At 34.9% G+C, this 25714-nt stretch overlaps 4 protein-coding genes and 1 long non-coding RNA gene across 5 annotated transcripts; 3 read left to right on the forward strand and 2 right to left on the reverse strand.

Annotated features, from left to right (window-relative positions):
- Positions 1 to 2191: 2191 nt before the first annotated feature.
- Positions 2192 to 3796, forward strand: LOC133696122 (transcription factor MYB106-like). Its single transcript, XM_062118174.1, has 3 exons — positions 2192 to 2324; positions 2439 to 2568; positions 2911 to 3796. Exons 1-3 carry the CDS (start codon positions 2192 to 2194, stop codon positions 3794 to 3796), a joined length of 1149 nt encoding a protein of 382 aa, XP_061974158.1.
- A 7460-nt stretch (positions 3797 to 11256) lies between these two features.
- Positions 11257 to 13735, forward strand: LOC133696616 (uncharacterized; the record flags this gene model as incomplete). The annotated part of the gene is made up of 4 exons (XM_062118846.1): positions 11257 to 11327; positions 11723 to 11828; positions 12168 to 12310; positions 13013 to 13735. Coding segments are annotated over 4 exons (348 nt in total), but the record flags the coding sequence as incomplete, so codon positions are not given.
- Positions 13736 to 14066: 331 nt separating this feature from the next.
- LOC133696123 (uncharacterized) lies at positions 14067 to 15838 on the reverse strand. The gene is made up of 4 exons (XM_062118175.1): positions 15619 to 15838; positions 15403 to 15525; positions 14743 to 14845; positions 14067 to 14623 (listed from the first exon to the last, which is right to left on the reverse strand). Exons 1-4 carry the CDS (start codon positions 15711 to 15713, stop codon positions 14375 to 14377), a joined length of 570 nt encoding a protein of 189 aa, XP_061974159.1. The 5' UTR covers positions 15714 to 15838; the 3' UTR covers positions 14067 to 14374.
- A 1960-nt stretch (positions 15839 to 17798) lies between these two features.
- Positions 17799 to 19086, forward strand: LOC133696796 (uncharacterized). Its single transcript, XR_009842747.1, has 2 exons — positions 17799 to 17979; positions 18121 to 19086. It is a non-coding gene; the product is annotated as an uncharacterized LOC133696796 (long non-coding RNA).
- Positions 19087 to 19293: 207 nt separating this feature from the next.
- LOC133696795 (phosphate transporter PHO1 homolog 3-like) lies at positions 19294 to 23334 on the reverse strand. The gene is made up of 12 exons (XM_062119074.1): positions 22684 to 23334; positions 22127 to 22551; positions 21941 to 22012; positions 21701 to 21830; positions 21445 to 21565; positions 21052 to 21310; positions 20841 to 20945; positions 20704 to 20748; positions 20469 to 20618; positions 20047 to 20325; positions 19802 to 19938; positions 19294 to 19723 (listed from the first exon to the last, which is right to left on the reverse strand). The coding sequence occupies exons 1-12, from the start codon at positions 23273 to 23275 to the stop codon at positions 19624 to 19626; spliced, it is 2415 nt and encodes an 804-aa protein (XP_061975058.1). The 5' UTR covers positions 23276 to 23334; the 3' UTR covers positions 19294 to 19623.
- Positions 23335 to 25714: the final 2380 nt, after the last annotated feature.

A 25714-nucleotide genomic window follows, 5' to 3' on the forward strand; every position in this document is an offset into this window, starting at 1 on the left:
GTGAGGACCCAGTCACCTGCAAATCCAAGAAACGCAACAAATGCAGTTGATTTTAGTGGTTTTCCTTTGTTGTTTTTTTTTTTTTTTTTTTAGATCTGCTCTCGGATTCTTCTCCCGGATCTGTCCCGTTCGGGTCTGCTGCTATGGATTTCATCTCCTCCTCTGCTTCGGGCGGCGCTGCTGGCTGATGGTGGATCTGTGGCCGGGCATGGAGATCGGAGGAGAAGCTGTCGTGGCCGGCTGTTGTGGGGAGGAGCTGCTGCTGTGGCTGGTTGATGGGGAGAGAGCTGGGTCTCTCAGCTGTGGGCAGAAGTTGCCGCTGCTGGAGGTCTTGCTGCTGGAGCTGGGTCTGTTGGCTGTGGGAGAGAAGAACGGTGATTGGCCGAGAGAGGGGAAGGTTCCAGCGGCGGTTCTGGCTGGAGAAGAGGGAGCGGCCGAGAGGGAGAGAGGCAGAGGGGAAGTGACCTTGTGTAGGGGAGCTGTGAGGAGGGGAAGGAAATGGTGAGGGGGACACCTACTTTTGGCAAATGGGGGGGTTCGGTTCAGGAGCTGGCTGAAGGGAGAAAAAATTGAAAACGGGGAGGGGGAAGATCTGCTGCGGGGGAAGAAGCAAATCAAAGGGGAGGGGCGGCCAGCCTCTGTAAACAGGGAAAGGGAGGCTTGCGGCCGCCCCTGCTCTCTCTCCTTTTTCAATGGGAAGGGGGGGGCGCTCTCTCTTTCAAAAAATAGGTTTAGGGTTTTTTCTGATGTTTCCAAAATTACCCCCCTCTTGAAAATTCAGTGTAGCATGGTATTTATAGGAAAAGTTTTGCTAGATTTTCAAATTAGTCCCTCAACTTTTCCTTTCCTTCTCTTTTCCTTTGTTTTTTTGTAAATTTTGATTTTTCTTATTTTTTTTGTATTTTTGAAAGCGAGCAAATATCAACATCGACTCAAAGAGGAAAATCAATGATTTTAAAATTAACGCGTTAAAAGTTGAACGTGTTCGAAAGACCTTTGAAAATTTAAATTCTTTTTAGACGATGCTGCAAAATGCTAAAAACGATGCAAATGTATTAAAAATGTATTTTTTGGGGTTTTCAATGCTTTTCACTATTTTTGGATTTTTTCTGAAAATTTATTAAAACATGGGTCAAAAATTGGGTAGCAACAAGTTTAATCATTCACCATGTGCCCTAAGCATCGGTGATATGTTAAATATACAAACAAATCATGCGAAGTTTTCACACAAAATGATGTGGTAATTATTTATTTATTTATTCTTAAACAATTATTTAATACTTATGAAATTCGTAACTGGCCAATTATCATCAGTCATATTTATTTTGATAAGATTTTAATATTTTTTTTATATGTGCAGTATTTTTAATGTACTAAAAAAAGTAAATGTACAAATAAATATTCTTTAAAGATCTGATTACTTCCAAGAAAGAATTATTAATTTTTTTTCAATGTATGAAGCCGATATAATTAAGAAACGAGTTCTTAAAATTGTTCAAGAAAAGATATAATCCAAACTGATGTATACTTATATATGATTTCGCATGCGCATGGCATCGATCGAGCTAGCTACTTTAAAAATGCGAATTCTATCATATATATGTGTGTGTGGTGTAATGTGGAAACAAGGAATCTCGAGTAGTTGAGATCGTTTTATTTCGTTTCGGTTTTCGTTTCCCTTTTCATATTGTGAGGTTCTGGTTGAGTTTTTCATATCCAGTTAAATCAGTAGTATTTATTATTTCATCTTATAAAAATATATCATTCATTGTTTGATAATTAAGAATAGACTTGGGAGTTTTAATACTATCAACTGCCCAGTGTATTGCATTAGAAAATTAATGACGAACCGTAATAGATCGAGTTACTCCAAACGGCTTACATCACCGGCTGAAAGGGCTAGGAAATAACTGCTGTCTGATGATCATTACACGGAGCACGTCTTTCCTCCTAACACATTTCACGTTTTCAGTACTTAAATTGAACTTTACTACATTGCTAGTAAGTTCAAGGTGGATTTGTACTGATCCATATCGATATTAATTTATTGCATTGCCAGTGCGCCTATATATTGTGCATGCGTTTTTCTAGTTCACTTGCCCCCCCTCGCATTTTCCTTACCTTCCATATTATAAATCATTGATCTGACGTCTTTCTCTCTCAACTGTCCAAAGTTTGATAGGTCAGAGAGATGGTAAGGTCTCAGTGCTGTGATAAGGTGGGATTGAAGAAAGGGCCATGGACGCCTGAAGAAGACCAGAAGCTCTTGGCTTATGTTGAAGAGCATGGCCATGGAAGCTGGCGAGCCTTGCCTGCCAAAGCTGGTGATTACATTAACAAACCCTTTCTTTTTTTTTCCTAATTATGTCTCGACTCGGTATTAAATGATATTTTCGTTGTTATCTCTTCCTTTTGTTTTTTGGTCTACATATATACAGGGCTTCAAAGATGCGGGAAGAGCTGTAGACTCAGGTGGACTAACTACCTCCGGCCAGATATCAAGAGAGGAAAGTTCAGTTTGCAGGAAGAACAAACAATCATTCAGCTGCATGCTCTTCTTGGAAACAGGTGAGATAGTAGTCCCTCCTGGTGATACATCGGATCTTGAAATTGGCAGCATTGTGATCCTCTCACGTAATCTCATGCTCTCCAACGTTGTGTTATTATTCCTTTGATGATCTTTTTGGTCTTCAAGTTTTGTGCCCACTCATATATATATCATAAAAAGCATATTAAGTGGTCCAAAGGGTGACTTAAAGATAAGCTCTTAGTTACTGGTATTGTTGCTATAATACAAACTACCAAATAGGTATTAAATCTAGTACTTCTAACAATTAATTGATGGCCACATTGGTTTAGACAATGACACGATGTTTTTCTATGTAATGATGACCTTCTTGTTTTATATAGGTGGTCAGTCATAGCTACTCACTTGCCGAAAAGAACTGATAATGAGATCAAGAATTACTGGAACACACATCTTAAGAAAAGATTAGACAAAATGGGCATTGATCCTGTGACCCATAAGCCAAAAGCTGATTCTTTCGGCTCAGGAAGTGGCCATTCTAAGGGTGCTGCCCATTTAAGCCACATGGCTCAATGGGAGAGTGCTCGGCTTGAAGCCGAAGCCAGATTGGTCCGCGAGTCGAAGGTGATTATACCTAACCCTCCCCCAAACCGACTCGGGTCCACTGCTTCAGCTCAAGTCTCCGACAAAAGTAGTGCAGCTCCACCAGCTAGACCACAGTGTCTTGATGTGCTCAAAGCATGGCAAGGGGTGGTTTTCAGCATGTTGTCGGCCGGCTGCAGTGACTCTCTCGAATCTCCAACATCAACGTTGAATTTCTCAGAAAATGAATTAGCTATCCCACTCGTTGGAGTACAGAAAAATTCAGCCACTACACTAGCTTTTGCCACAAATAATGCTCCATGCAACGGAGGGACAACGGCCATTGAATTTAATTGCGGAAATCAGTTCGAGTGCTTTGAAAAACTGAATGAAGCAGCACAGGTGAAACAAAATTTGGACAGTTCAGTGGCATTGCATGACATAAGCCCGGATGCTAGTAACCATAATGCGTGGTTTGATTCTGTAACGAATGAAAACGCACCTATGGGGATCATTGAAGGACTTTCGGAAATTTTGGTCTGTACTTCTCAGGACCACAATGCGTCATTTGCTGGAGAGAATATTAACGATAGCTGTGGTGGGAATCTTGAAGAGAACGGGAATTATTGGAATAGCTTACTCAATCTGGTGGATGCTTCTCCAACTGGGACGTCACCTGTGTTTTGACCACTATACTAATGTTTCATTTCATTGCATCATGTGTAACATTAGATCTTTATAAATAAAGGTTCTTTAGATTTTCGGTCGGTCAATTTGAATGCTAGCTAGCTGCTTGATCAAACTATCTTGTGTTCATAAGTTACCTAAGCTGACCTAGCTAGGATCTTAATCCCCTTTTAATTTGTAGCTAGTTTTCAGATTTTGTGATAAAATATTGCATGTTCGATTAGAAGAAAACTGTAGATGTGAGTGGTGACGACTTTCTCTGTTTTGCTGTTTTTATTTATGAAGAACGTGGGCAAACAATGCTTGATAGATTTTATAGCAATAAATCTCTTAGTGTATATTTACAGTGATGGTAGGAGGGTGTTTGAAGAGTACTGAAGATGACATTTACAAGGATTCTAAGAGCTAATGAATAGGGATTATCTTCTATACAGTTTGATAGCAGTTATCTTGTTCTGCATGGACAAGGGTATGGAGTGGCATCCGGATTTATCATTATAGAATCTTTTTAGTTTCAGGAGAATCACAACAGTTTCTTTATCTTGTTAGAATACCATTCTAACTTGAATTTGTTGTTATGCATCTCTATCCCTAACATTTCTCTAGCAAAAGGAGTCCATTTTGTAGGCATCCACTGGCAGCATCGTAGGAGAGTTCTGTCTTATTATTTCAGTAGTTTTTTCAACCTAATCTCTCCATTGAATTCTCACAATGCTTCCTGTCAGATTGTGCTGTGCTAACAAGATTTTGTGGTTGACTAACCGATTACCATATATATATATATTACTGGCCACATCTTGTATCATTATCAAAAAATTACCATGTTATATTGTTACACAAGACAAACTACACAACACCTACGTAATGCTCCTTCCTCGCAGACCGGCAGGTGTAATTGCCAGTTTGTGGCCTTTCTACTCGTACAAACCGAAGCAGTTCTTTCATAAATAAAATAATAAAAAAAAAAAAACCGAAGCAGTAGCTATTAGAGAGCTTTTAATTTATCACTCACAATATCAGTTAGATATACGCATTTGAGATGCCCATATCCTAGCCATAATTGAATGCGATATAAAGAAATATAAAGAATTGTTCTAAATAATTTCCATTTCAGAATTCAGTGCTGTATCTATAAATCTAATGACTATCCAGATTGTACAGCTAGCAGTCGGGACATGACTGACACACACGCAAATGTCCTTGAGCCGCATCACTTGTGGCTGTTCTCTGTCATTGAATTAAGCCTATATGACACGGTCTTGAGTGTCTTTAAAACATCCCAACAAGCACAAAAGTTCATGATCTTGTGTTTTAACAATAATTTTCCTGATTATATAACCATAATTAATTGAAGGAAACGAGTTACCTTATTTGCATAGCCAAGGCGTATTAATTAAACGTTTTTTCTTTTTCTTCAATTTTTTCTCCCGTCCAAATAAATGCATTTACTTGTCTTTAGACTTTTTACCTAATGCTGCCTGCATGTCCTCTTCCTTGGCAGAAATATTCATTGAACGTGTACATGGCCCGTGCTATAAAACAAAATGCATCAATAAATGGCGCCTCTTAAATTTCTACTTTTTTGAATGATTTGGTTAATGAGATGGGTCAATGGATGAATGATCAATGACGATGGAATCTGGTTTGGCGTAGGAAGCTCTTATCTTATGAAGAGCAACAATATTATCATTTGCTCTCAATGTTGGAGCCAACGATAATTCGTCAAGGAAAAGATGACAAACTTATATGGCCATGCAATTCTGATGGCAACTTCTCAGTTAAATCGTGTTGCACCCTAATTGACAATACCTCCTCTGCGACTGATAGAGTCTTCGAAGCCAATTTTTGGATTAAAGGGGCCCCTCCGAAAGTTCAGGTGTTTCTCTAGTTGGCAGTACATGACAAAGTTAGTACAAGAGCTTTTCTCCATGAACGGACTGTTTTGTCTGCCACACAAGCTTCATGTGTCTTTTGCAGCTCAAATTTGGAAACCTCAGAGCATCTTTTTATACATTGTAACTTTTCTAGGAGTGTTTGGATGAAAGTTTTGGATTGGTGGGGTATCCAATGTTATTTACCGAGAACAATTGACTTGCTGCTTCTGCAATGGCCTGAAATGGTTCATGGCAAATTCCGAAGATCAGCTTGGAGATTAATTTCAAGTAGTACTATTTGAGATATATGGTTGCTGAGGAATAAAATTGTTTTTGAGGAGGGAACTATAAACTTGTTTGATTGTTTCTCCACCATCCTTCATCGGGTTGCTATTTGGTTGCATACTCAAGATTCAAACTTCAATTATACAGGAAATGACCTCTTAAGATCTTCTGATGGCATCAAATTATGGTGTAATAAGAAATCTTAGGTAGTCTTCTTGTTGTTTGCTGTAGTAGATCAGTTTTTTTTCTTTTTTCTTTTTTCTTTTTTATATTGTTTGTATTTTTCTCTTTGGCTATTCGTTTTATGGCCTTCTCAATATACTCTCAATGATTATAAAAAAAAAATGGCGCCTCTTCCAGCCACCCATATATATATATATATATATATATATATATATATCAAGAATACTAGCTCAGCCAGAATGACTGAGATAGATGAGCGAGCACAAGGGATTTCTTCTTCTTCTTATTTTTCTAACGACAAGAAACACACGTACACATATAATTGTCCAAAAATTAGTGTGCGAAAAGTAAGCCATTCATGACCCAAGTTATCATGCGATCGATTGTCTGAGAATTTGTGGATATTGTAGAGTAAGTCACTAATTCATGACCCAAATGTACCTGCTTCATCTCCATCCTGGTTTAATTTTATCTTGTCTGTCATACAAATATTCAAGGATCTATCTATACCCTTTTAAAAAAAATATCAAAGCACCAAACAGGAATCCACATGGAGAAGAGAGCATGAGATGAGGCTGGGAGAAACAAACAACCAAGAAAATTGAGCAGTAAAAAGCACCAATGATAGCAGCTAAACAAAAATATCCAGCTAAAGGGAATGGAGCTGCCCAGACACAGCCATGCATGAGCCGTTTGTTGCAACCATCGAATTATTATTAACTAAAAGATCTCTAGAAAAATATTTATAATTAACACGTTTGTTTTTGTGGTTTAAAATTTTTAAAAAAATATTTTGATTTTTTTTTATTTTTTTTATTTTAAATTAATATTTTTTTGTATTTTTATATTATTTTGATTTTTATGTACCGATATTAAAATAATTTTTAAAAAATAAAAAAAATATTATTTTAATATATTTTCGAGTAAAAAATTATTATAAAAAAAATTAAAATTATATTTTCAAACACCTTGAAATAAAAGCCACTTGTTGCTCATTAATTAATATTATTATTATGGATATGGTATCTTAAGAGCAATTTAAGATTTTCCCGTTACGCTATATATATATATATATCTCATCTATTCTAGCTGGCTCCATTCAATGTTTGTACGTATGTATGTTAATGCCTTTACCACTTCATTGATATCTGCTCTTTCTTTCTCTGTGTTTTCCGGTACTAGTCAGTGATGGCGATGGCAACTGCAATGCATTTGCACCCCTTACGCCGAAAATGATTGTCCTTCCCTGTTTGGGCAAAGCACTCTACTCAATGTATCTATTTTATTAGGCTAATTCTACAGTGTATCACTTTACAATTCCGAACCCATTTTAATTATTGAATTTTTTATTTTCCATTTGATTTATTTATCATTATTTTTTTATCTTTAATTTTTTATCATATTTTTTTAGTTTTTTTATCCTTTATATTTTCTTTTTAAAAAAATATATTATTTTTTATTCTTTACACTTTCAGTATTAATCATTTTACACTTGGTCTGCTTGTATTATTTTTTTTGTTTCTATCTTTATTTATTCTTATGTAATTTATGTTTTATTTATTTATTTTACACTTTTTTAAAAAAAATATTATTATACAAAGATTAAAAAAAAATATTTCATTGCAGCAATGACAACATTGTTCTTCTTTTTGTACTGCATTAAAAATTAACTTGAGATATTACATGTTTTTATTAAAAGATAAGATTTTAATTCACTATATTTTATTATATATAAGTATTGACTTTTTGATTCATGATTATATTTTTTAATTACTCGATGTTAAAAAATATATTAATAACATCTATACATTAATTATTTTACATTAAAAAAAATTATTCAACATGTAGCTAAGCGAGTTGAATAAATATGTCAATATTTTATTTTTATATTTTTTGATATAAATAATCATTGATTTATTTAATAAAATGCATGTATAAAATTTTTAATTTAAAATTAAAAAAATTTTGTGAAAAAAAAAAGAATTTGAGAGGCTTGCGATATGTTACTCACAATTATCGGAAAAAAAAAACCATGTTGCTCTCATGATTAACTTTTGTTAGTAATGAGCTAGGGAGGTTGTTCCATTTTTATTTATTTATTTATTTAAAAAAAGCATGAGGTCACAGATGGAACTGACATGGATGAGCTTCCCTCTCCTCCATCTTAAATTGTCGATTAGCCACACGTCATTGGTTTAGTCTTAACTGAAGCATAAGTAATGAAATTCCATTGCAAGTATATTAAGTGAAACTGCATCAAATTATAAATTGTTAAATTGAGATCTTGAATTTTTAATAATTCATATATTAACTCGTTATTACCCATAAAATGTTGCAGATGGAGTGACAAGAAGCGTCCCTTCAACTCAAAACACTCTTAATTTCCATTGTTTTGATGCAGCTCATCCAATTTACAACTTGTAATCTTCAAATATTTTTTTAAAAATTACCGATAAAGTTTCAAAATCTAAGATTCTTATAAATAAAATTGATATGTTAGATAATTATCTGATCTCTTAATTTAAGTAATTTAATATATTCTTCATAGTTAAGGTATCTAGTGACTTAATATGAAAAGACCAAAGAGTCAGTAACTAGTGGTAGCTTGGTGATAACTGGTAAGTCAATTGACTGCTAATTGATATATGTAAAAGGTACTCTTTGATGGATATAGGGACTCTTCAATAATAAAAATCAGTAACTTTATAAAGAGATAAAGTGCAATAATATTATAAACATGTATGCTCTTGAAATAACTATGCAGTCGAGAATGAAGAGATTGCAAACTTTTATTCTAAAAGTCTCATAGTGTATTTAATTTATAGCCCATGAATCTTGTCCTTTGGTGAATAGAAGGGTCTGGAATGTAGTTTTACCCTTGTGATATTTTGAGCTATATTCAACTTAAAATAATACGTAGTGGATCAATATAAAATATTAAGGAACTTGCAGGGAAAAATCTCTGGCGAGGTTTGGGCTCGAGCCCGTCAGAAGTGACAAATAGGTCCAAGCGCGCTACCTAAACCCGAGCATATTGATCTGGGGGGGGGAGCACATTAAGCTAGGGTGTGAAAGCCCGAGCCAACAAGGGTGCTAGGCATATCATACCCACGTTGGATGTGACAAAACATCTAGCAGGGCATGTGCTTTGCATGAGCTCAGACTTCTTGCTCGAATCGATGCCCTCTAAGAAGTTGGGCTACTTTTTCTTGGGCCTCTACTGCACTTTGGGCTTAGAATACCAAGTTCGAGGTAAAAAAATGTTTTTATTGGGTTTATTTTGAAAGAATTTTTTGGGTTTATTTTAAAGATGTTTTAAGTCTATTTTATTTGGATCCATCAAAATATAGCAAAAATCTCATACTCGAATTGAAGTTACGTGAATAGACTCCAGCAAGAAAACGAGTTTTAAAAGATTCATTTTCTAAATTGAACCTATTTTATCTCAACCAAGTTCATCTCTCAAGTCTAATAAAAAACAATGTAATGTTCTATGAGAAAAAGAATTAGGTTCAGGCTGAATTATTTGTTGCAATATGATCACTTAAGAAACTAATTAGTACGAATATCCATAACACGTGTGATATTGCAGTCGGAAATTGTTTTTAATGACGTAAATTTACAAAATCTCAGTTAAAAAACAAAGGATTCAATAAAACTATTATTCTGAAGTACATCAAGTTAATTTGATGAGCTGGAACTTTGAAAAATAAAGAAGCCATATACATAATTGGAGAATTAGATCCTTAATGATTTACGAAACATAATTAATTCAGAGTTTTTTTAAAGAAATAATAATTAAAGTATAAAACAATTAATCAGATTTAAATATATTATTGACGCGTAAATGCCAATGAATGTATAACTTAATAGTTGAATAAGTGTGTCGCATAGAATTTATAGTCTCTGGATCAGCATGTAAGTTACTGAACCATTCGAGGCAAAAATTGTCTGGTGGTCAATACACACAGGAGAGCATCTTATTTTGAGCCATTCGAGAATTTTGGACAAATAGAAGAGAAACCGGCTTCTTTCTTCTTTGAAAGTGCGGTTCAAACGGGAATTTTTTATAATTTTTTTTATATTTTTTATATGATAATGTTAAAAATAAATAAAAATTTTAAAAACAACCAAAAAAATATCCAAATATATTTTTGCTTTCATTTTAATCCTCTTCTTACATTAGAAATTAACGGTGAAAGCCACATCAGAGAATGATGTTTTACCTGCCCATATACGTTATTACCAGAGGAAACAACAAAGATTAGCGTTATAAAACAGAAGAGGTAAAAAATAATAACATCATTGCAATCCTATAACGGTCGGTGAATATTCTCATGGGGCCCTTTGATTACATAGACAAAGTTAGGGTTTTTTTATTATAATGGTCTTGGGCCGAATGATTAGCAGCCCATTAATTAAGGATAAATTTGTTATTGTCTAAACCTATTTTTTTATTTTTAAAAAATTATTTTTAATATTAATATATTAAAATAATTTAAAAATATTAAAAAAAATATTAATTTAAAATAAATAAAAAAATAATTTTTTTTTTTAAATACAAAAACAAAAGAATAATATTTTTAAAATATACTTTTAGAATGCATAAGAATATCGTGCCCGAAGTCCTGAACTGACCACCTCCCCCATTACGAGGTTAGAACTCAGGCCAGGCGTAGAATTCGTGGAATAATCAGTTCGATTCATATTCCTTAATAGAGTATTGATAAATTATAATTAAAAGTTTGAAAGACTTCGCTTCTATTTTCCAATTTTACGATTTCCAATTTTACGACTTCCAATTTCAGATTTACGATTGCTATATGTTGTGTTTTGATCTGCAAAATTTAATGCTGGCTGTTGATAATTTGCACTTGGTTTTTTTTTTTTTTGTGTACGGGGATGTCAATTTGCACATCTCGTAGATATTGTGGTTTTAATTTTCTGCTATTTAACCTTTTCTTTTCCGGCACTGTCCTTTAATTTGTTGATTTTTGGTAATGAGTTTTGTCTCTCATGATTGGGTGTTGGTTTAGGGATTGTAAGCTGAATGGGAAAGGACTCAAAGCCAAAAGACGCTGGAGCGAAGGGAAAGCAAGCAGGGGGTGGAAGTGATGAAAATGCTTCCAAGGGGAAAGGAAAATCTGGAAAGGCTTCATATGGGCTCGGCACTTGCACTTATATCAAAGGTTTTGGTTTTATATTCCACTAGTTTCTTTCTATTTTCTTTTCATTGTGAATGATCTTTTACAATCTTGTTGAAAGTTGTATTTTTTTTTTTAATGTTATTGCTTGAAGAATGTTACCTAGAAACTTTATTGTAGAAGAGAAATTTTGGATTCCCTGGATTAGAAATTTGTGCTCAGGACGGCGTGCTCATACCCTAGGCATCAAACTATGTCGCTTCATGTTTTATCTTGTCAACGTGTGCTTGGCTTTGCCCGAGGGAACACATAAGACTTTGGCATTCAAATACCATATCCCTTAGACATGAGCTATAAGTCCTCAAGTTTCTGGGATTCTTTTTTTTTTATAAAATAGTTTCTGAGACTCTTAAATTGCCGTTAATTTTTATTTCATTAAGGCATATATTATGTGAGAAACAAGGCAAGGTCAATGAGGCATACCAGAAGCTGCAGGATGGTTGGCTAAGCAACGGTGACAAGGTTCCTCCAGCTGAGTTTGCAAGGGTAAACTTACCTCCTATTGCCTTTTCTCTCAAAACTCTGGTTTCTGAATCTTTATTGAATTTAGACAGAAATTAGAGCAATTTTTTCCCTTGTTAAGGACATTTTAACACTTTCTTTTCTTGCTATAATGAGGAGACTGTCTACATCTGGACCAGTTTTCTTATGATATGATAAATTGCAAACCGCAAATTGGATAGATTTGGTTCGAACTTTGGTTATTCAAAATATTCTAAAGAAGATATGGGTGTTGCTTTGGTAGTTTGGTGATATTGCCTGTATGCTCTGTTGTTTTCCTGTGATTAAACTTCGTGTTAAACTTTATCCCTTTTGATTTCTCAGTTGGCTTCAGAGTACTCGGAGTGCCCATCTGGGAAGAAAGGCGGAGACCTTGGATGGTTCCCTCGAGGAAAGATGGTTGGTCCCTTTCGAGATGTGGCATTTAGCACTGAAATTGGAGCTACAAGTGAACCATTCAAGTCAACGTATGTATCGCCATTTTCTAACTATCCAATTGTCTCTACTGCTAGAATCATTTTGACCACAGTTTGCTATGCGGCAGAGTCTCTATGCCTTTATATGCAAACTATCTTTCACCATAAACCATGACAGAATTTGAGAATAAATTGCAATGTCTAAATATCCATGCATGTCCTTTCATGTTGGACAAATAATCACTTCCATTTCTTTTGATTTAATTAAAGGGGATTCACATTCAAAACTAGTCGAGAACATGACTAAATATGGAAAGACATGTCGATAAAAGGTTGGTGCATCGAACACACAAATCATTTTACTTCAACAAATGATTCCATCTAAACAAACAGTATGTTAGGAGAGTAAAACATTCACATTATTGTTCAATTGTCTACGAAAGATTGAGGAAATAAAAGTTTTTGTGTCATATTCGATTTACCAGAATGATACTCCCTCGCTGTAATCCTGATTCTATCCCAATATTTCCCTCTGCTGTCAGCCGCATATGTTATTTTTATGACCGTCGTTTTATTTTATAATTTATACCTGTGATGTAACATTGTAATTCCGCTTTCTTGATGCTATGTTTTCGTAGATTTTATCTTCGCCATATTCTCCTGGTTTAAGATTCGTGACTGCATTTCAATTACACTATGATTATACGCAAATTTGCTAGCTTCTCTATGATGACTAGTTCTACATTGGTGCAGACATGGGTATCACATAATTTTGTGTTAAGGGAGAAAAAATTGATGGAGCTGCCTTTCTGATGGAGGATTCCTGAACCCCTGGTTAGAGAAATATCAAATTTGTGTTTAGACACCTTTTGTTTCCGTGGACATAATGGCTCGTTTGCTTTTTCAGTGCCGAAATGAATTTATGAAGATGAAGAAGATGGGTTATTCTTTGTCCGCTCACCAGCCTTAAGCCCTGGCGAAGGCAAGCAGTGGACAGGGATAACCTGGAAGTATCATTGTGGATAATGTCTTGTGATGTTACAAGACATATCAACCTCTTTGCCTGTGTATCTTGAGCCCAGAATTATTATTATTGTTGTTATTGGGTGGACAGTGGGCGGGGGCAGCTGCGCACTTATACGGCAGAAGAGCTTTGCCATGTCCCATGTAATTTTCGCCAGGATAAGAGGAGACACTATCAATTGTACTTCGCATAAGTAACATTGCTCATGTTTGCAATGAGAGATGTCTAGCTGAGCCCAATACCTCCTTGAATAGCGGTCAGCGGTATATCTTTGTGTGTCAAACAGAGAGAGCATGATGCTCTTTTGGCAAATGGTGTCTCTCTGTGCCTAGCTTGAAACCTAGTTAAAGTACATGAAAATCTCTCTCCCTCGCCTTGGGAATCCTGATAGCTGATATTGCTATTCTTTTTCTTGGAAAAATCAATGTGCAAACCAACGTGCTTTAAATCAACCCAGAGGCACACTGCCATCTAAATTGCCTACCCCATATCTTCAATTTGCTCTTTGCCTGAAAAGCTTGTGGCTCTCCATTTCCATGACATTGCAATTCTAGAGCAGCCATCTTGCTCACGATTAAAAAGTTTGCAACTTCACCATAATAAGGACTGCAAGAGTATTTAAATGGTTTTCTGCAGGGGTGACGAAGATACATATTTGGCGGAGGCTAAAAGAGCAAGGAAATCGGCCCCCGCGTGGCCCTCTTCACTCTTATGCTAAAAGGACATTCCTTATCTGGAATACGTTTGGTCTCAATTCTCAACACGCAGGGACACGATACAAAGTAATAAAATTTATTTCGCTCTGAACGAGATTTCATAGCAAAAACTTCATGATAGAGCATGTTGGTATGCAAAGTAGAATCTTACACTGATCTCCAATTCAAATAATCCCCGTCTGGGCTCGGGACTTAATACCGAACAAAATCTGACGGCACGTAGATATACCAAAAAAATCTCAAATGCTAGATCTAGTATAAAATGAAGTTAAACATACGAATCTCCTGTGGATGACTGCTAATAGCAGTTGTCACATCTTGTGCAATGGAAAAGATGCACGCCACTCTAAAATTACCAGTCAATTCTGAATCAAATTACCAGTCAATTCTGAATCTGTCTCTTTCTCGTTCCTTAGCGGCCTCATCCGCTTTCATCTTCTCCGCTATTGCAATTATCTTGGGATTGGTATAACGCTCCCGAAGATACACATCCTCCTCTGCTTGTATCTCCTTAATTACACTGGGATATGGGTTGGGAGGAGGTGTTGTCCCCTGAAGTCTAGCAATTTGTTTCAATCGAGCATACGCCTTCTTTTTTGCCTTTGTCTCCGTTCGATATTCCATCTAGAGCCCCCCCGGGAAAAAAGAAAAAGAAACAGTTAGTTAAAACAATCAAAAGGAAAAGAGGACAAAAGGAAAGAGGTTCATAGGTAAAGCAAAATCCATGAATCCAGAAACCATACATCAGCTACAGCCATGGCTTCTTCTTCACCAACTCCCTGCTCCTTCAGCTCAAGTACCCGCCAACCAAAAATACGAGCAGGAGGGGGATCAAAAGATGAAATCCTATACAAAGAAAAAACACAATTGAAGCAAGCTCTTTTACATTTATCCATTCCCCTACTCTTTATATATGATAACCTTTATCCATTTTTGCTTTGTAGACCTTAACAAGAACCAAAATCTCAAATTGAAATGCAAAAACATAAGTATCAATAGCCATACATGACACTATATAAATGAACTTTACCAACGGAGTTTTTTTCTTTTAAAAACAATCTCAATAACCAAAATAGAAAACAAGGGTTCAAGGAGAAACATAAGAAAAGCTATTCATTAATAAACCTTGCAATGTATCTATTTATTCTTGGATGACTCATTTCTTAATCAGGGCACAAGTAACCAGACCAACTTGAAAATTTCAAAAAAGAAAAAAAAAACTATCAGAACGTAAATAAAAGTACGCTAAAGCTAATGAATTCTTAAATCATAAAATCAGTATTCTCCAAGACCTAAAAATTGAACTCACAATTGGCACGCAAATCAACAAGGGAGAACGGAATCCCAAAGTCAGATGCAAAAATTTATGCATGCAGCAAATGAATAAAAGAAAAGAAGAATACAGGATGGCATCTTCGTGTTTGGAATCAGGATGTTTGGAGAAGAATTTCTTTATATAAGGATCCTCTGGAAGACTGATCTTCTCAACTTTTCCACTTGATTTAGGAAATGCTGCTGGTGGTGCACTGGATTGTTACACAATTAATAAGCATTAGGGAAAGAAATTGATCATGATTTTCTTTTATCATAATTAAAGAAAAAAATAGGGAGAGACTGACTGTTCCATGGCTTTGAGCCAGGCAGGTTCGGATTTGGCTAAGCCTTTGACGAGCTTTCTGGTTTTTGTTAGCAAATCTCCTTTCATGAACGACATGGCTGCTCTCTCTCTCTCTCTCTGTGTTTCTCTTCACTGACTTTTCACTTCTCTAGGTGGTGGTGTCGCTAACGATGGAGAAATAACAAAGAGGAACCTCGTCGGTTAGGAATTGAGAGTTAGGGCTGTGACTTTGGTTTGGGCTTCGAAGATAATTTGGGCTTTGAGTGTTTCTTTTTTTTAAAAAAAAAATATGGACGTCTCTTCAATTCCTGCCATGAATATAAAAAATTGATATAAACTATATAGGCGCGTTTTGTAGTGTGGTAAGTCAATTTTTTAAAAAAACTTGAAAAATCAATGTTCAAACACTGATAACGAATTTTAAAGCAAAAAAAAAAACAAAATCTTATAACTTGAGTTATATATCCTAATAGTCCAATAAAATGCTTTTGATTTGATTATATTATAAAAACACAACAAAATATGTATAATCTAAAGAGAAAAAATAATGATGATGACAGGTAAAAAAATAACATTTTTTTTTTAAAAAAATTTATAAAATTAAATTCAAATATATCAAAAACACAAATGAAAATGAAGAATAACAAAAAAAAAACTTCAAATCAATCTGAATTAATTAGTGTGACAAACTCATGACCTAATTTATGAGACTAGGTCATCCTCATAAAAATCAAATACAAAAATACAAAAAAAACTCAATTTTTAATAAATTTAATATTAAAAGTTGAAATAAAAAAATAAATCATATAAAAAAAAATATTGATTTCAATTTGTGTTAATATTTTATACTCGTGATCTGGGTCATGAAACTGGAATCACCACACTAAGAAAAATTATAAAGTCTGATTCTTAACAAATTCAATGCTAAATGATAAAATTAAAAACAGAAAACCAATTTAAAATATGAAATAAAAGATTAAAAAAGTTATTAAAAGAAAAGAAAGGTCAAATGTGATATAAAAATAAAAATAAAATATTGATGGATAAAATTAAAAAAATAATTAAAAGAATCAAATAAAATATTGATATATGAAATTAAAAATAAAAAAGTAACAAGCTCAAATGCACAGGTTTGGGCTTTAAAACACACGTGCCTGGATTTTTTATTTTTTGATACTTTATTTTTTCTAATTAATATATTTTTTATGTCATTTTCTAAAACATTTTTTAATTTTGTTTATTTAATTACTACCTCTCATTTGTCATTTTTTTAATTTTTTTTAAAACAATAATTTTTTTTTAATTATATTGGGTGTCTTTAATTTTTGAGAGGTTAATATGATTTATCTTTTTATATATATATATATATATATATATATATATATATTAATTTTTTTAAAATAAAAATGTTTATTTTTATGATATTTTTATGTGTGCAACCTTACATGAAATTGTTTTTTTTATTCAGTAAATTTTATGTGTCTATTGATTTCTATTAAAAATTAATTTTAATAAATAAATTCATTAAACACGACCTGATAATTAACCTGTGTTATGCTTTTAAATATCTTAATCTATATTTTTTTTATATTTTTTTTATTTTATTTTTGTTTATCATCATTTTTTATTGAGTTATCTCAACTTTATTATTTAGAACGCATAATAGACACGTAATTTGAACATATTTTATATTCAGGTTATAAATTTTACATATTAACCCAGTTTTTTCTAGGGTAATTTGTTTTTTGTTTTACTGCTCTTATTTTTTATTTTACTATCCAATTAATTAAAATTTAACTTGATTATTAAAATTTCTCTTATTTTTTAAAAATATAATCATTTTTTAAAAAACATTTTAAAAAATTTGGCCTAGTAATAATAAGAAACGAGTCATCAAGATTCGGCATGAATTACAATTTTGAATATTGGTTCAAGGAAGAGAAATTTGCTGAGTAGGAAACCCCACTGGCAGCCATTGATTGAAGGGTTGAACTCTCTTAAACTCCCATTGACCGAACTAACCAATTGACCGAACTAACCAATTGGCACATTCAAACCCACCTTCACTTACTCATTTTGATGTTTATTAGTGATTTATTATAATTTAAATATGGAAGATAAAATTAAATAAAAACTCCCTCTTAACAATTAATTTGAAAAAAGAAAGACCCTCAAAAAAAACTGGAGGGAGGGTAGCAGAGTGCATCTTTCATAGGGCACACTATAAGATGACACCGCCGCCGCAAGAAGAAGGGGGAGAGAGACGGACACAAGTAAGAAATCTTCAATGGCAATGTGGGTTGCCGAGTCTCTGAAAATTCCTTCTGGCTTAATTGTCTTGTTTATTCAACGAAAAACGAAGGTAATCATAATCAATTATACTAAAATAGTCTTCATGAAGTCATTTTGGCTACCTTTGAGTAATTAGTGTATGTGTTAGCTTCAGAGTCTATTATTTTGTTTTGCTGAAACTAAACATGCAGTATTAATCTCTTGGATACAGATAGTAATAATAATTAACAAAGGCATATCTAGTGAAGGTGAATCTGGAAGAGATGAGGGAAAGATGAAGTTCGGAAAGCAGTTCAAGCAACAAAAGGTGGACTGGTGCTTACGTGGATTATAATGGTCTTAAAAAGAATACTGGGAGTGATCTTGCAGTACAAGCAAAGCAGGCACCCCTCAACACCTTTGAGATCCATACACCACAAATTAACTTTGCACAGACCCTTCAGACTTCAGTGGACTAAACCTGCAATCTACCAATCTCTCCAGTAAAGGAGATATTGAGGACCAAGTGATAGATGTTAACGCGTTGCCCCAGGATGGCTGTAGAAAGTTTTGCACGACTCAGTTCCTGAGGGAGTCTGAAGAAGGAGGCGAACTAGAGGTTAAGTTCTTTAGGAAACTTGATGAACAACTTAACAAGTTTAACACTTTTTACAAGGATAAGTTGGACGAGATGAAGCATGAAGCATCTTTGCTGAATAAACAAATGGATGCCTTTATTGCCTTGCGTATTAAGGTGGAGAGCCCTGGTTTTGACGACTCTTGTGCGAAGAAAAGTTGTGATACCGGTGTTGTTACCACAAACCCCTTGAAGAGCTGTAGCCCAAGCAGAGACACACCTTGAGGTATGAGAACATAAAAAGTGTGATCTGTCAGCTGAGTTGCAAAGCATCAATATGGCTTTTTAGATGTTGAATAAGAAGCAAGACACCATGGAGAGATCAGAAAAATGGACCAAGAATGGTTGTAGCTGTTTTAAGTTGGGTACAAAGTAGAAGAAGCTATAATCGAAGTATTTTTTTATTGGCCGAGTTTATGAAGTTTTTGATCTTCCTCACCCCGTAAATTCAAATCTGCAAGATATTTTGGTTTTAATTCTGCGAAGGACTATAGCTCTGTATTATATGAAATATTATTTTCAGGATTGGAGGATATGGATGTTGGACGCGGTGTTGAGAAATCTACTTGTGAACAGAGTGGTGATGCATCTCTCTGATCTCATCACAGTTTCGATGGGTTCCTCCAATTAAGAAGTTCAGATTTCAAATTTTGTTCCAATATGCAGGAAGGGAGCATATGGAGCGACCATTGAGATGGATAGAAGAAATGATTATGACCAAGAAGAGTCTACTCATTGTCCGGAAGTAAATGAAATTCATGCCACAAATTATGGTAATGCTCACCAAGAGAAGGACATCCTCATTCACAACAAATTCTACCCATGAAATATCTTAGAATCTTGAACTAGTTTTGATAAAAAGGACTAAAATATCATTTGGAGAAACATGGACGGCGTTGCTTTATAATTTTGATTTGCTTAGAAGTAAAATAGAAAGATAATAGTGCGATACAAAAATTTACAATCTAGATTCCTCTGTTGCCACTAGTTCTATTTTTTTTTTTTGTCAAAAAATCTTGCCTTTTCCATTGTCAAAAACATGTGCAATGGCTCTCATTTCTTTATTGTCTCCAGCTTTGTTAAATGCTGTTGCAAAGCTTAGTCATCGTGGTCATCATCTTCCACATTGTTGAAAGGTAAAGGCACAGACTTGAAGGCTCGATATTTTCCAACGTTGTTCAAATGTTCATTTTCCAACCTGACAGTTCAACAAAAAATTGAAGAGATTCTTGATAATTAAGGATCTTGAACTTCTCAAAACTAAAATTTTTGTTACCTAAAGAAATTCCACATGCCACGGCGAATGATCTCGAGGCTTGCCACAAGGGTCATCATTGTTTCTTTGTGCAAGGAAGTAACCCTGAAGTTCAATACTGTTTGCAGCCAAGCAAATCTCAGCAATATATTCAAGACCTGTAAATCAAATGAACGTTCCTTTTAGGAGTGATTTAGTTTTATGGGAAGTTAAGATTTATCAACTGTAGGTATAATTTTTTGTTGGTTCCTCCTTTTGCTACTAACCATGGCTCCAAAATATACTGATTTGTGAGGGACAAGGAGTTTGTCTCTCAGCCATCTATTCTTAGAATGGCGCTGAAGAAGCCCCCAGTCAAAAACAAGATCCCAATATGTGCCAATGATTGCTGCAATGGATGAGAAAACCCATGCTGTTGCTCTCCAACCATCCCCTTTGTTAATGTTGTAAGCTGTCCTCAAACAAACAGCTACTACTGTCAAAAAATACTTCAATCCGTTGTATCCTTGCATCGGATCTTTCTCTTCAAACAAGCGCCGGAGGCACTGAAACAAAGAGGAATACTTGTTGATATGTGATTTCAATTGGAGGTGATCGCCTCCACATTTCGATAAAGAAATCATGTTTGAAAGTTTTAAAAAGCTCGGCAGGTTAGACACACCGACAACTAGGCTAGCTACTTGCAAACCTGAAGAAGGCGAGACCAGTATGGAATCACAGCAACAATGAATGAGAAAGTTATGAAAACAGGGCTTTCTTTGCAATTGTTCCGTCTGTGTTTATAGTCCCCCCAAGCGTAATAGCAAATGTAGAACTCCAGGCTTCTAAGGGATTGCACCTACATCAATACAGTAATGTTTTTTTATTACTTCTGAAATACAAGTTTTTGAACTGTTGAAGTACAGCCTAGGCTGATAACTAACCTGGCTAGTTAGTTGGTCTGCCAAGAAGAAATCAGGGAGTGTTACCTGCAGAGGAAAAAATATTTACAAGAAAATTAGTAAGCTGAAAATTTAAGTTCCATATCTGCATCTTGTTATTTTCTGCCACCAATTTTCACCTTGTAGAGAGGAGCAGCAATACAGTGAAAGATACACGTGAGGAGGAAGAAGCGAGATGAGCGATAAAAAATGTTGAATGGCCAGAGCAATATGATGAGGAGGAACTGCAGGGAAAGCAAAATATCAGTTTATGCATGAAAAATTGGAGGTCGAGGGAAAAACAAGAGAGAACTTTTTCTTAAAAAAAAAAAATATTTGTAAGAATCTTACTATCAACACATTCAGAGGGAGAAGTTCTGTAAACGCTTCGTAATCTTTCGTTTTAGGGTCCATCTCCATGTCAAGGTTTAAGTGCACACTGCATAAAGCTAGGACCGCAATACCAAAACCTAGAAGAAGAACTTGTCTGTAGTCCAGTTCGGTTTCTCGTTTGAAACCAAAAATGAAGGAGTAATTCACTCGGTACCGCCTCCAGAAGTATATATTAGCAGCATAGATGAGCACGTGTAGAACAATTAAGCCAAACAAACTGAAATAGGTTGTCAAACAAATGGATTAGAGCCACGTGAAAGGTTGGGGATAAGGTTTTTCATGTTGAAAGAAATGAGCGAAGAGAAGTAGAAAGTAATTGGAGACCCTATGCTAAAAGAAATGTAGTGTTACCTGTAAAGAGGAAACATTGTTTGCATGTATGTGATCCTTCCTGGGTTATTAATGATTTTGCGGGCTTTTACGATTAAAACAAGGGCAATTAGCAGGGCTATTGTGCAGCCAGAAAAGAAACCTGCAAATTTTCTCAGAATTATCAACTAATCAATAGCAACCCTGAAAGATCTAAAATCTAAACAGAACAGTTTTTTTTTACACCAAGATGCTTGAATCACGTTGCAACACAAATATTAACTGGTTTCTTACGTACCCATGTAAAATGTTATTCTATGTCTCTCTTTTTTCGCTTTTGGCCTTAAGAGGCTCATGCCTTTACTCCGATTTGAGTTCAAGAAATGCTTAATGAATGTTGCCTCAACCCTTTCCATAAGCTTGGTAACCTATGATGGAATATACATTTTAAGTTAAATAAAAATGTATAGGATTAAAAACATATAAATTGAATGTATTAGTGTCTTTTTGAACATCATGAAACAGAAACCATGCTCACTTCATCAGAGATTCCAAGGAAGGAGTTATCCACCATTTTCATGTAAACTTGTGATGCATCCCTTGTGGTAATCTGACAGAATTATGCAAAGCGAATTGGGGAAAAAAACATATCAAACTCTCCTGAGGATTAAAATACAAGTAGAGAAGAGGAATCTGAATTCCCAAGGGATGATATTTTACATACCTTATCATACTTCTTCATAATTTTTGAAAACGCCAGTGTATTCAAGAAGCTGTAACTCTTAAGAAGGCGAAGCTTTTGGTAAAATTCAAAAAAAGCACCCTTGAGTTGTTCTTCAACTTTTCTAAGATTTTCCCTTGTAAATTTAAGTTCTGTTTGTTGGGGAACTTTAAGGAAGCTTTTGATGGTCGAGCGAGGTGTCGCCAGTGTGTTGTTAATCTTCGCACGGTTTAGTATTTCTAATGGAGCTGGCCTAAAGGTTCTGACCATGCTCTTCGGCTTCTCTTCTTCTTCTTCTTCTTCTTCTTCTTCCTCCTTCTGGTCACTATTATCGCTTTGCTTCTCCATTTTATCATGGTCTGATTCATCTGACTGCTCATGCGAGCTTTGCCCTTCCTCAATCGCATACATTAAATGAAGTCCTCTTCCTGCACATTGAGAAGGATTTTAACGAAGTTAGCAAAACATTTAAGAAAGATGATTATTGGACTTTTAATAATGCTTTTGAATGCAATGGTAATATTTGTATGTATGTGGCTGATTTAATTAGAGGAACTTACTGCGTTCTCTAGCTTCAGATGGAGAAGAAGCTGCCAATGCAGCAGCAGAAGCTGCAATTTCTGAAGCAAGACGAGTCATATCTGCCACTCTATCAGACCACCCAACGGGATTCTCCACTTTTATCCTGAAAGCAATCAAAGCATCCATTTGCTTATTCAACATCGCAGCCTCTTTCAATACCTCCTCGACTTTAGACCTGTAAAACTTGTCCACTTTATTGAACTCGTCATCAAGCCTTCTGAAAAACACAAGCTCGTATTCTCCTCCTCGGACAGTAGGCATAAGAAATGTAGTCTGATAGCTTTGAGAGCCAGCGAGGTTCACAGAATTCACCAAAATAGGTTGTAGTTCAAGATCAGGCGAAGAAGGGCTCATAGGGGTGTAGTTAGTACTATTCCGTCGTGTCAGGCCACTAAAAGCTCTATATAGTGTGAGCTTTCTTTTTAGGCCTCCTGGGGTGGTTGCAGGTGGGTTGGCTCTTATTTGGAAACTTTGTATCTCTTTCAAAAGGGTCTTGAGAAAATCGTAGTGCATGTATGCTTCTTGCCATTCAGGCACCGCTTGCGCTGTGAACTCTTTCCCGAACTTCATTTTTCAGGTTTTAGATATGTTTGGTAGTAGCCAGCCCTTTGGTTCTGTAAGAAGAATCCATATGATAGATATTAATTTGGTGTAATAAGAAAATGAATTAATAAGAATCTCTATGGTGTAATAATCCACACCAAATCTGATGGTCTTTATCATTCAAAACCAAACTTCACCGCCTTTTAACTCGAGATAATATGTTGAGATTTATTAATTTTATACAGCAATATTGAGCAAGCCATACTTACGATCTTGTTATCTTAACTTCTCACATGAAAAACTAAGAACAGTATAATTCTATAGAATCATAAAATTAACTTGCAGTAACAAGAACGTTACCATCTTATACCACATAACTAATTACAAAAGAGTAATGACAACATCAAGTTGATGGAATGGTACTTGATGAGTTCTTTATAGAGTACTCCTTCATTAGGTTAAATTAAAGGTCTAAATTTATATATTTACATCTTTACGTAATTACCATGGAAAAGAAAAACGTTCACTTCAATATTACAAAACATGATGGGATACTCCTAACTAAATAAATAATATTTACTGTCAAAGAATGCGATATAGCCTATGCCTAATTCCACTGCAAGTAGGAAACACGAATATGTCACCATCTTATACCACATAATCAAGCACAGAAGGTAATCTAATACATATCAGATAGAAACCTTTTTATCAATAAAGGAAGATTATATTATCTAATTGACGAGAAAAAGAGGAGTTGGTAGTAGATAGCCTCTGGCGTTTCCTGGTTAGCTAGCTGGGTACAACAACAAGGAAAAGTCACGAAAAGATGTTTCCTCGGCGAGACTAAAAAAAGGGGGGTGGGGGGAAAGAAGATGTTTCCTTGCTAACTTTGCAAAAGTAAGTTTGAAAATTTGAGTTGCTTCGGTGTTATATAAAGATTATGCGTTGGGATGGGCACATTTAAAAATTGCCTATGGACGGACTTGTGAACGAACAAGTAGTAGTTCCTTGAATACTGCTCTTTCTCCGGTCAAGTATGGCGCTGCCTAGGGATAGTGGAGGAGCACATCAGACACTGCACACCTAATTTAGAATACTCCCATGCCGACGTCGTGATATATATTATTGTATGTGTAACTCTTAGTGACTCGAGTTTCGTGGAACTTAAATTAATAATTTTTAGAAAATAAATTCAGGATTAACCAGTTGAGTTGAGTTATATTCCAGAGTTATTTTCATTATATATATTACTATATATGTTTTGTGATGTGGATATTTCTTTTCTTAAAAAAATGCTAAGTGGATCCTGGCTATCAAGATATCTCTGGTAAGATGTAAGAAAGTACTTGTCAATCTTGAGAGGTAGCTCAACTGGTTAAGTTTTGAGTTTGTTTTTTAATAATCACGAGTTTGAGTTTTTTTATAATCAATGAAAATTTATATAATTATTAATTTCAAAATATGTAAAATTAATTGAGGTGTACAGTCAAACACTCGTGTTAATAAAAAACAATAATAATAATAAAAAAAAAAGGACTTGTTCTCTCATCGATGAGATGAGCAATCCCGAAATCTTACACTTCCATCTCTATAACTCTCAGTAAAGCAATGCAGTGATAGTAAATGGGAGTCGGTGGGCAATTATTGGCCTAGAGATTTGGGCAATTATGAGAATGTGATAGATAAATTTATCGAAAATGAATTTATTATGTTAGAGCAAGACAAGTTTATCTTGTTCAGCTATCCTAAGACTGTGTGTATCTTCTGACAGAAGGCATGATATGATATGCGCGCGCGTGTATATTATATATATATATGCATGGCTAAGACTGATCACGTACTCAAAGCAGTCCTCTGCTGAAGCTTTCTGCCGTGTGTAGTCTTCTAACTTGGGTAGGACCTAAACTGGACTTTGAAATGCACCCTAAAATCAACTTTATCTAATAACAAACAGAGTACATAATACTTATGGGTAGTAATGTTGAGTGCTAGTTACGATTTTGCTTGAAATAACAAAGAGATCAACAAATGGAAAATAATTGGATTTCTGGCATGTGATTCTTGAGGTTGAAGCCTGTTTTTTAGATTAGCAAGTAGAAATTAGAACCTTCACTGTAGCATATTAAAGCTATGTGGTTCACAAATTCCAGTCATCACAGGGAAATAGTGAAGCAAATATACAGCCCAGAAGTTTGCAGATCTTCATGTCCTGAAAATTTTAATACTTTAATCCTTTATATACAAGCTATATTGATCGCCGATAAAAGATAAAAAAATGAATCCAATTTCAACAATTTTGTGGCGAAATTTGTTATGACTTCCTCTTCAAATGTAATTTTCTGCAAACCTGGCTCTTGGATCAGATCAACCACAGCCCTGACATGGTGCTTAAGAGATTAAAGGAGCAGGTCTTTTTTCCAGAGATCTCATATTTTCTTTGCGGTCCCCCATTTCAGTCAAGGCTGG

This window comes from Populus nigra, chromosome 6 (assembly GCF_951802175.1).
Source record: "Populus nigra chromosome 6, ddPopNigr1.1, whole genome shotgun sequence".
In the NCBI taxonomy this organism is placed as follows: Eukaryota; Viridiplantae; Streptophyta; class Magnoliopsida; order Malpighiales; family Salicaceae; genus Populus; species Populus nigra.

Coding starts and splice junctions, on each gene's coding strand:
- LOC133696795 (XM_062119074.1), bottom strand. CDS start 23,275: ATGAAGTTCGGGAAAGAGTTCACAGCGCAAGCGGTGCCTGAATGGCAA. Junction 20,749..20,840: donor TTGCTGCTCCTCTCTACAAG/GTGAAAATTGGT, acceptor TTTCCTCTGCAG/GTAACACTCCCTGATTTCTT. Junction 19,724..19,801: donor GGCATGTGGAATTTCTTTAG/GTAACAAAAATT, acceptor TTGAACTGTCAG/GTTGGAAAATGAACATTTGA.
- LOC133696122 (XM_062118174.1), top strand. CDS start 2,192: ATGGTAAGGTCTCAGTGCTGTGATAAGGTGGGATTGAAGAAAGGGCCA. Junction 2,325..2,438: donor AGCCTTGCCTGCCAAAGCTG/GTGATTACATTA, acceptor ACATATATACAG/GGCTTCAAAGATGCGGGAAG. Junction 2,569..2,910: donor CATGCTCTTCTTGGAAACAG/GTGAGATAGTAG, acceptor TGTTTTATATAG/GTGGTCAGTCATAGCTACTC.
- LOC133696123 (XM_062118175.1), bottom strand. CDS start 15,713: ATGTCGTTCATGAAAGGAGATTTGCTAACAAAAACCAGAAAGCTCGTC. Junction 15,526..15,618: donor TGGCTCAAAGCCATGGAACA/GTCAGTCTCTCC, acceptor GTAACAATCCAG/TGCACCACCAGCAGCATTTC. Junction 14,846..15,402: donor AAACACGAAGATGCCATCCT/GTATTCTTCTTT, acceptor TTCTTTGTATAG/GATTTCATCTTTTGATCCCC.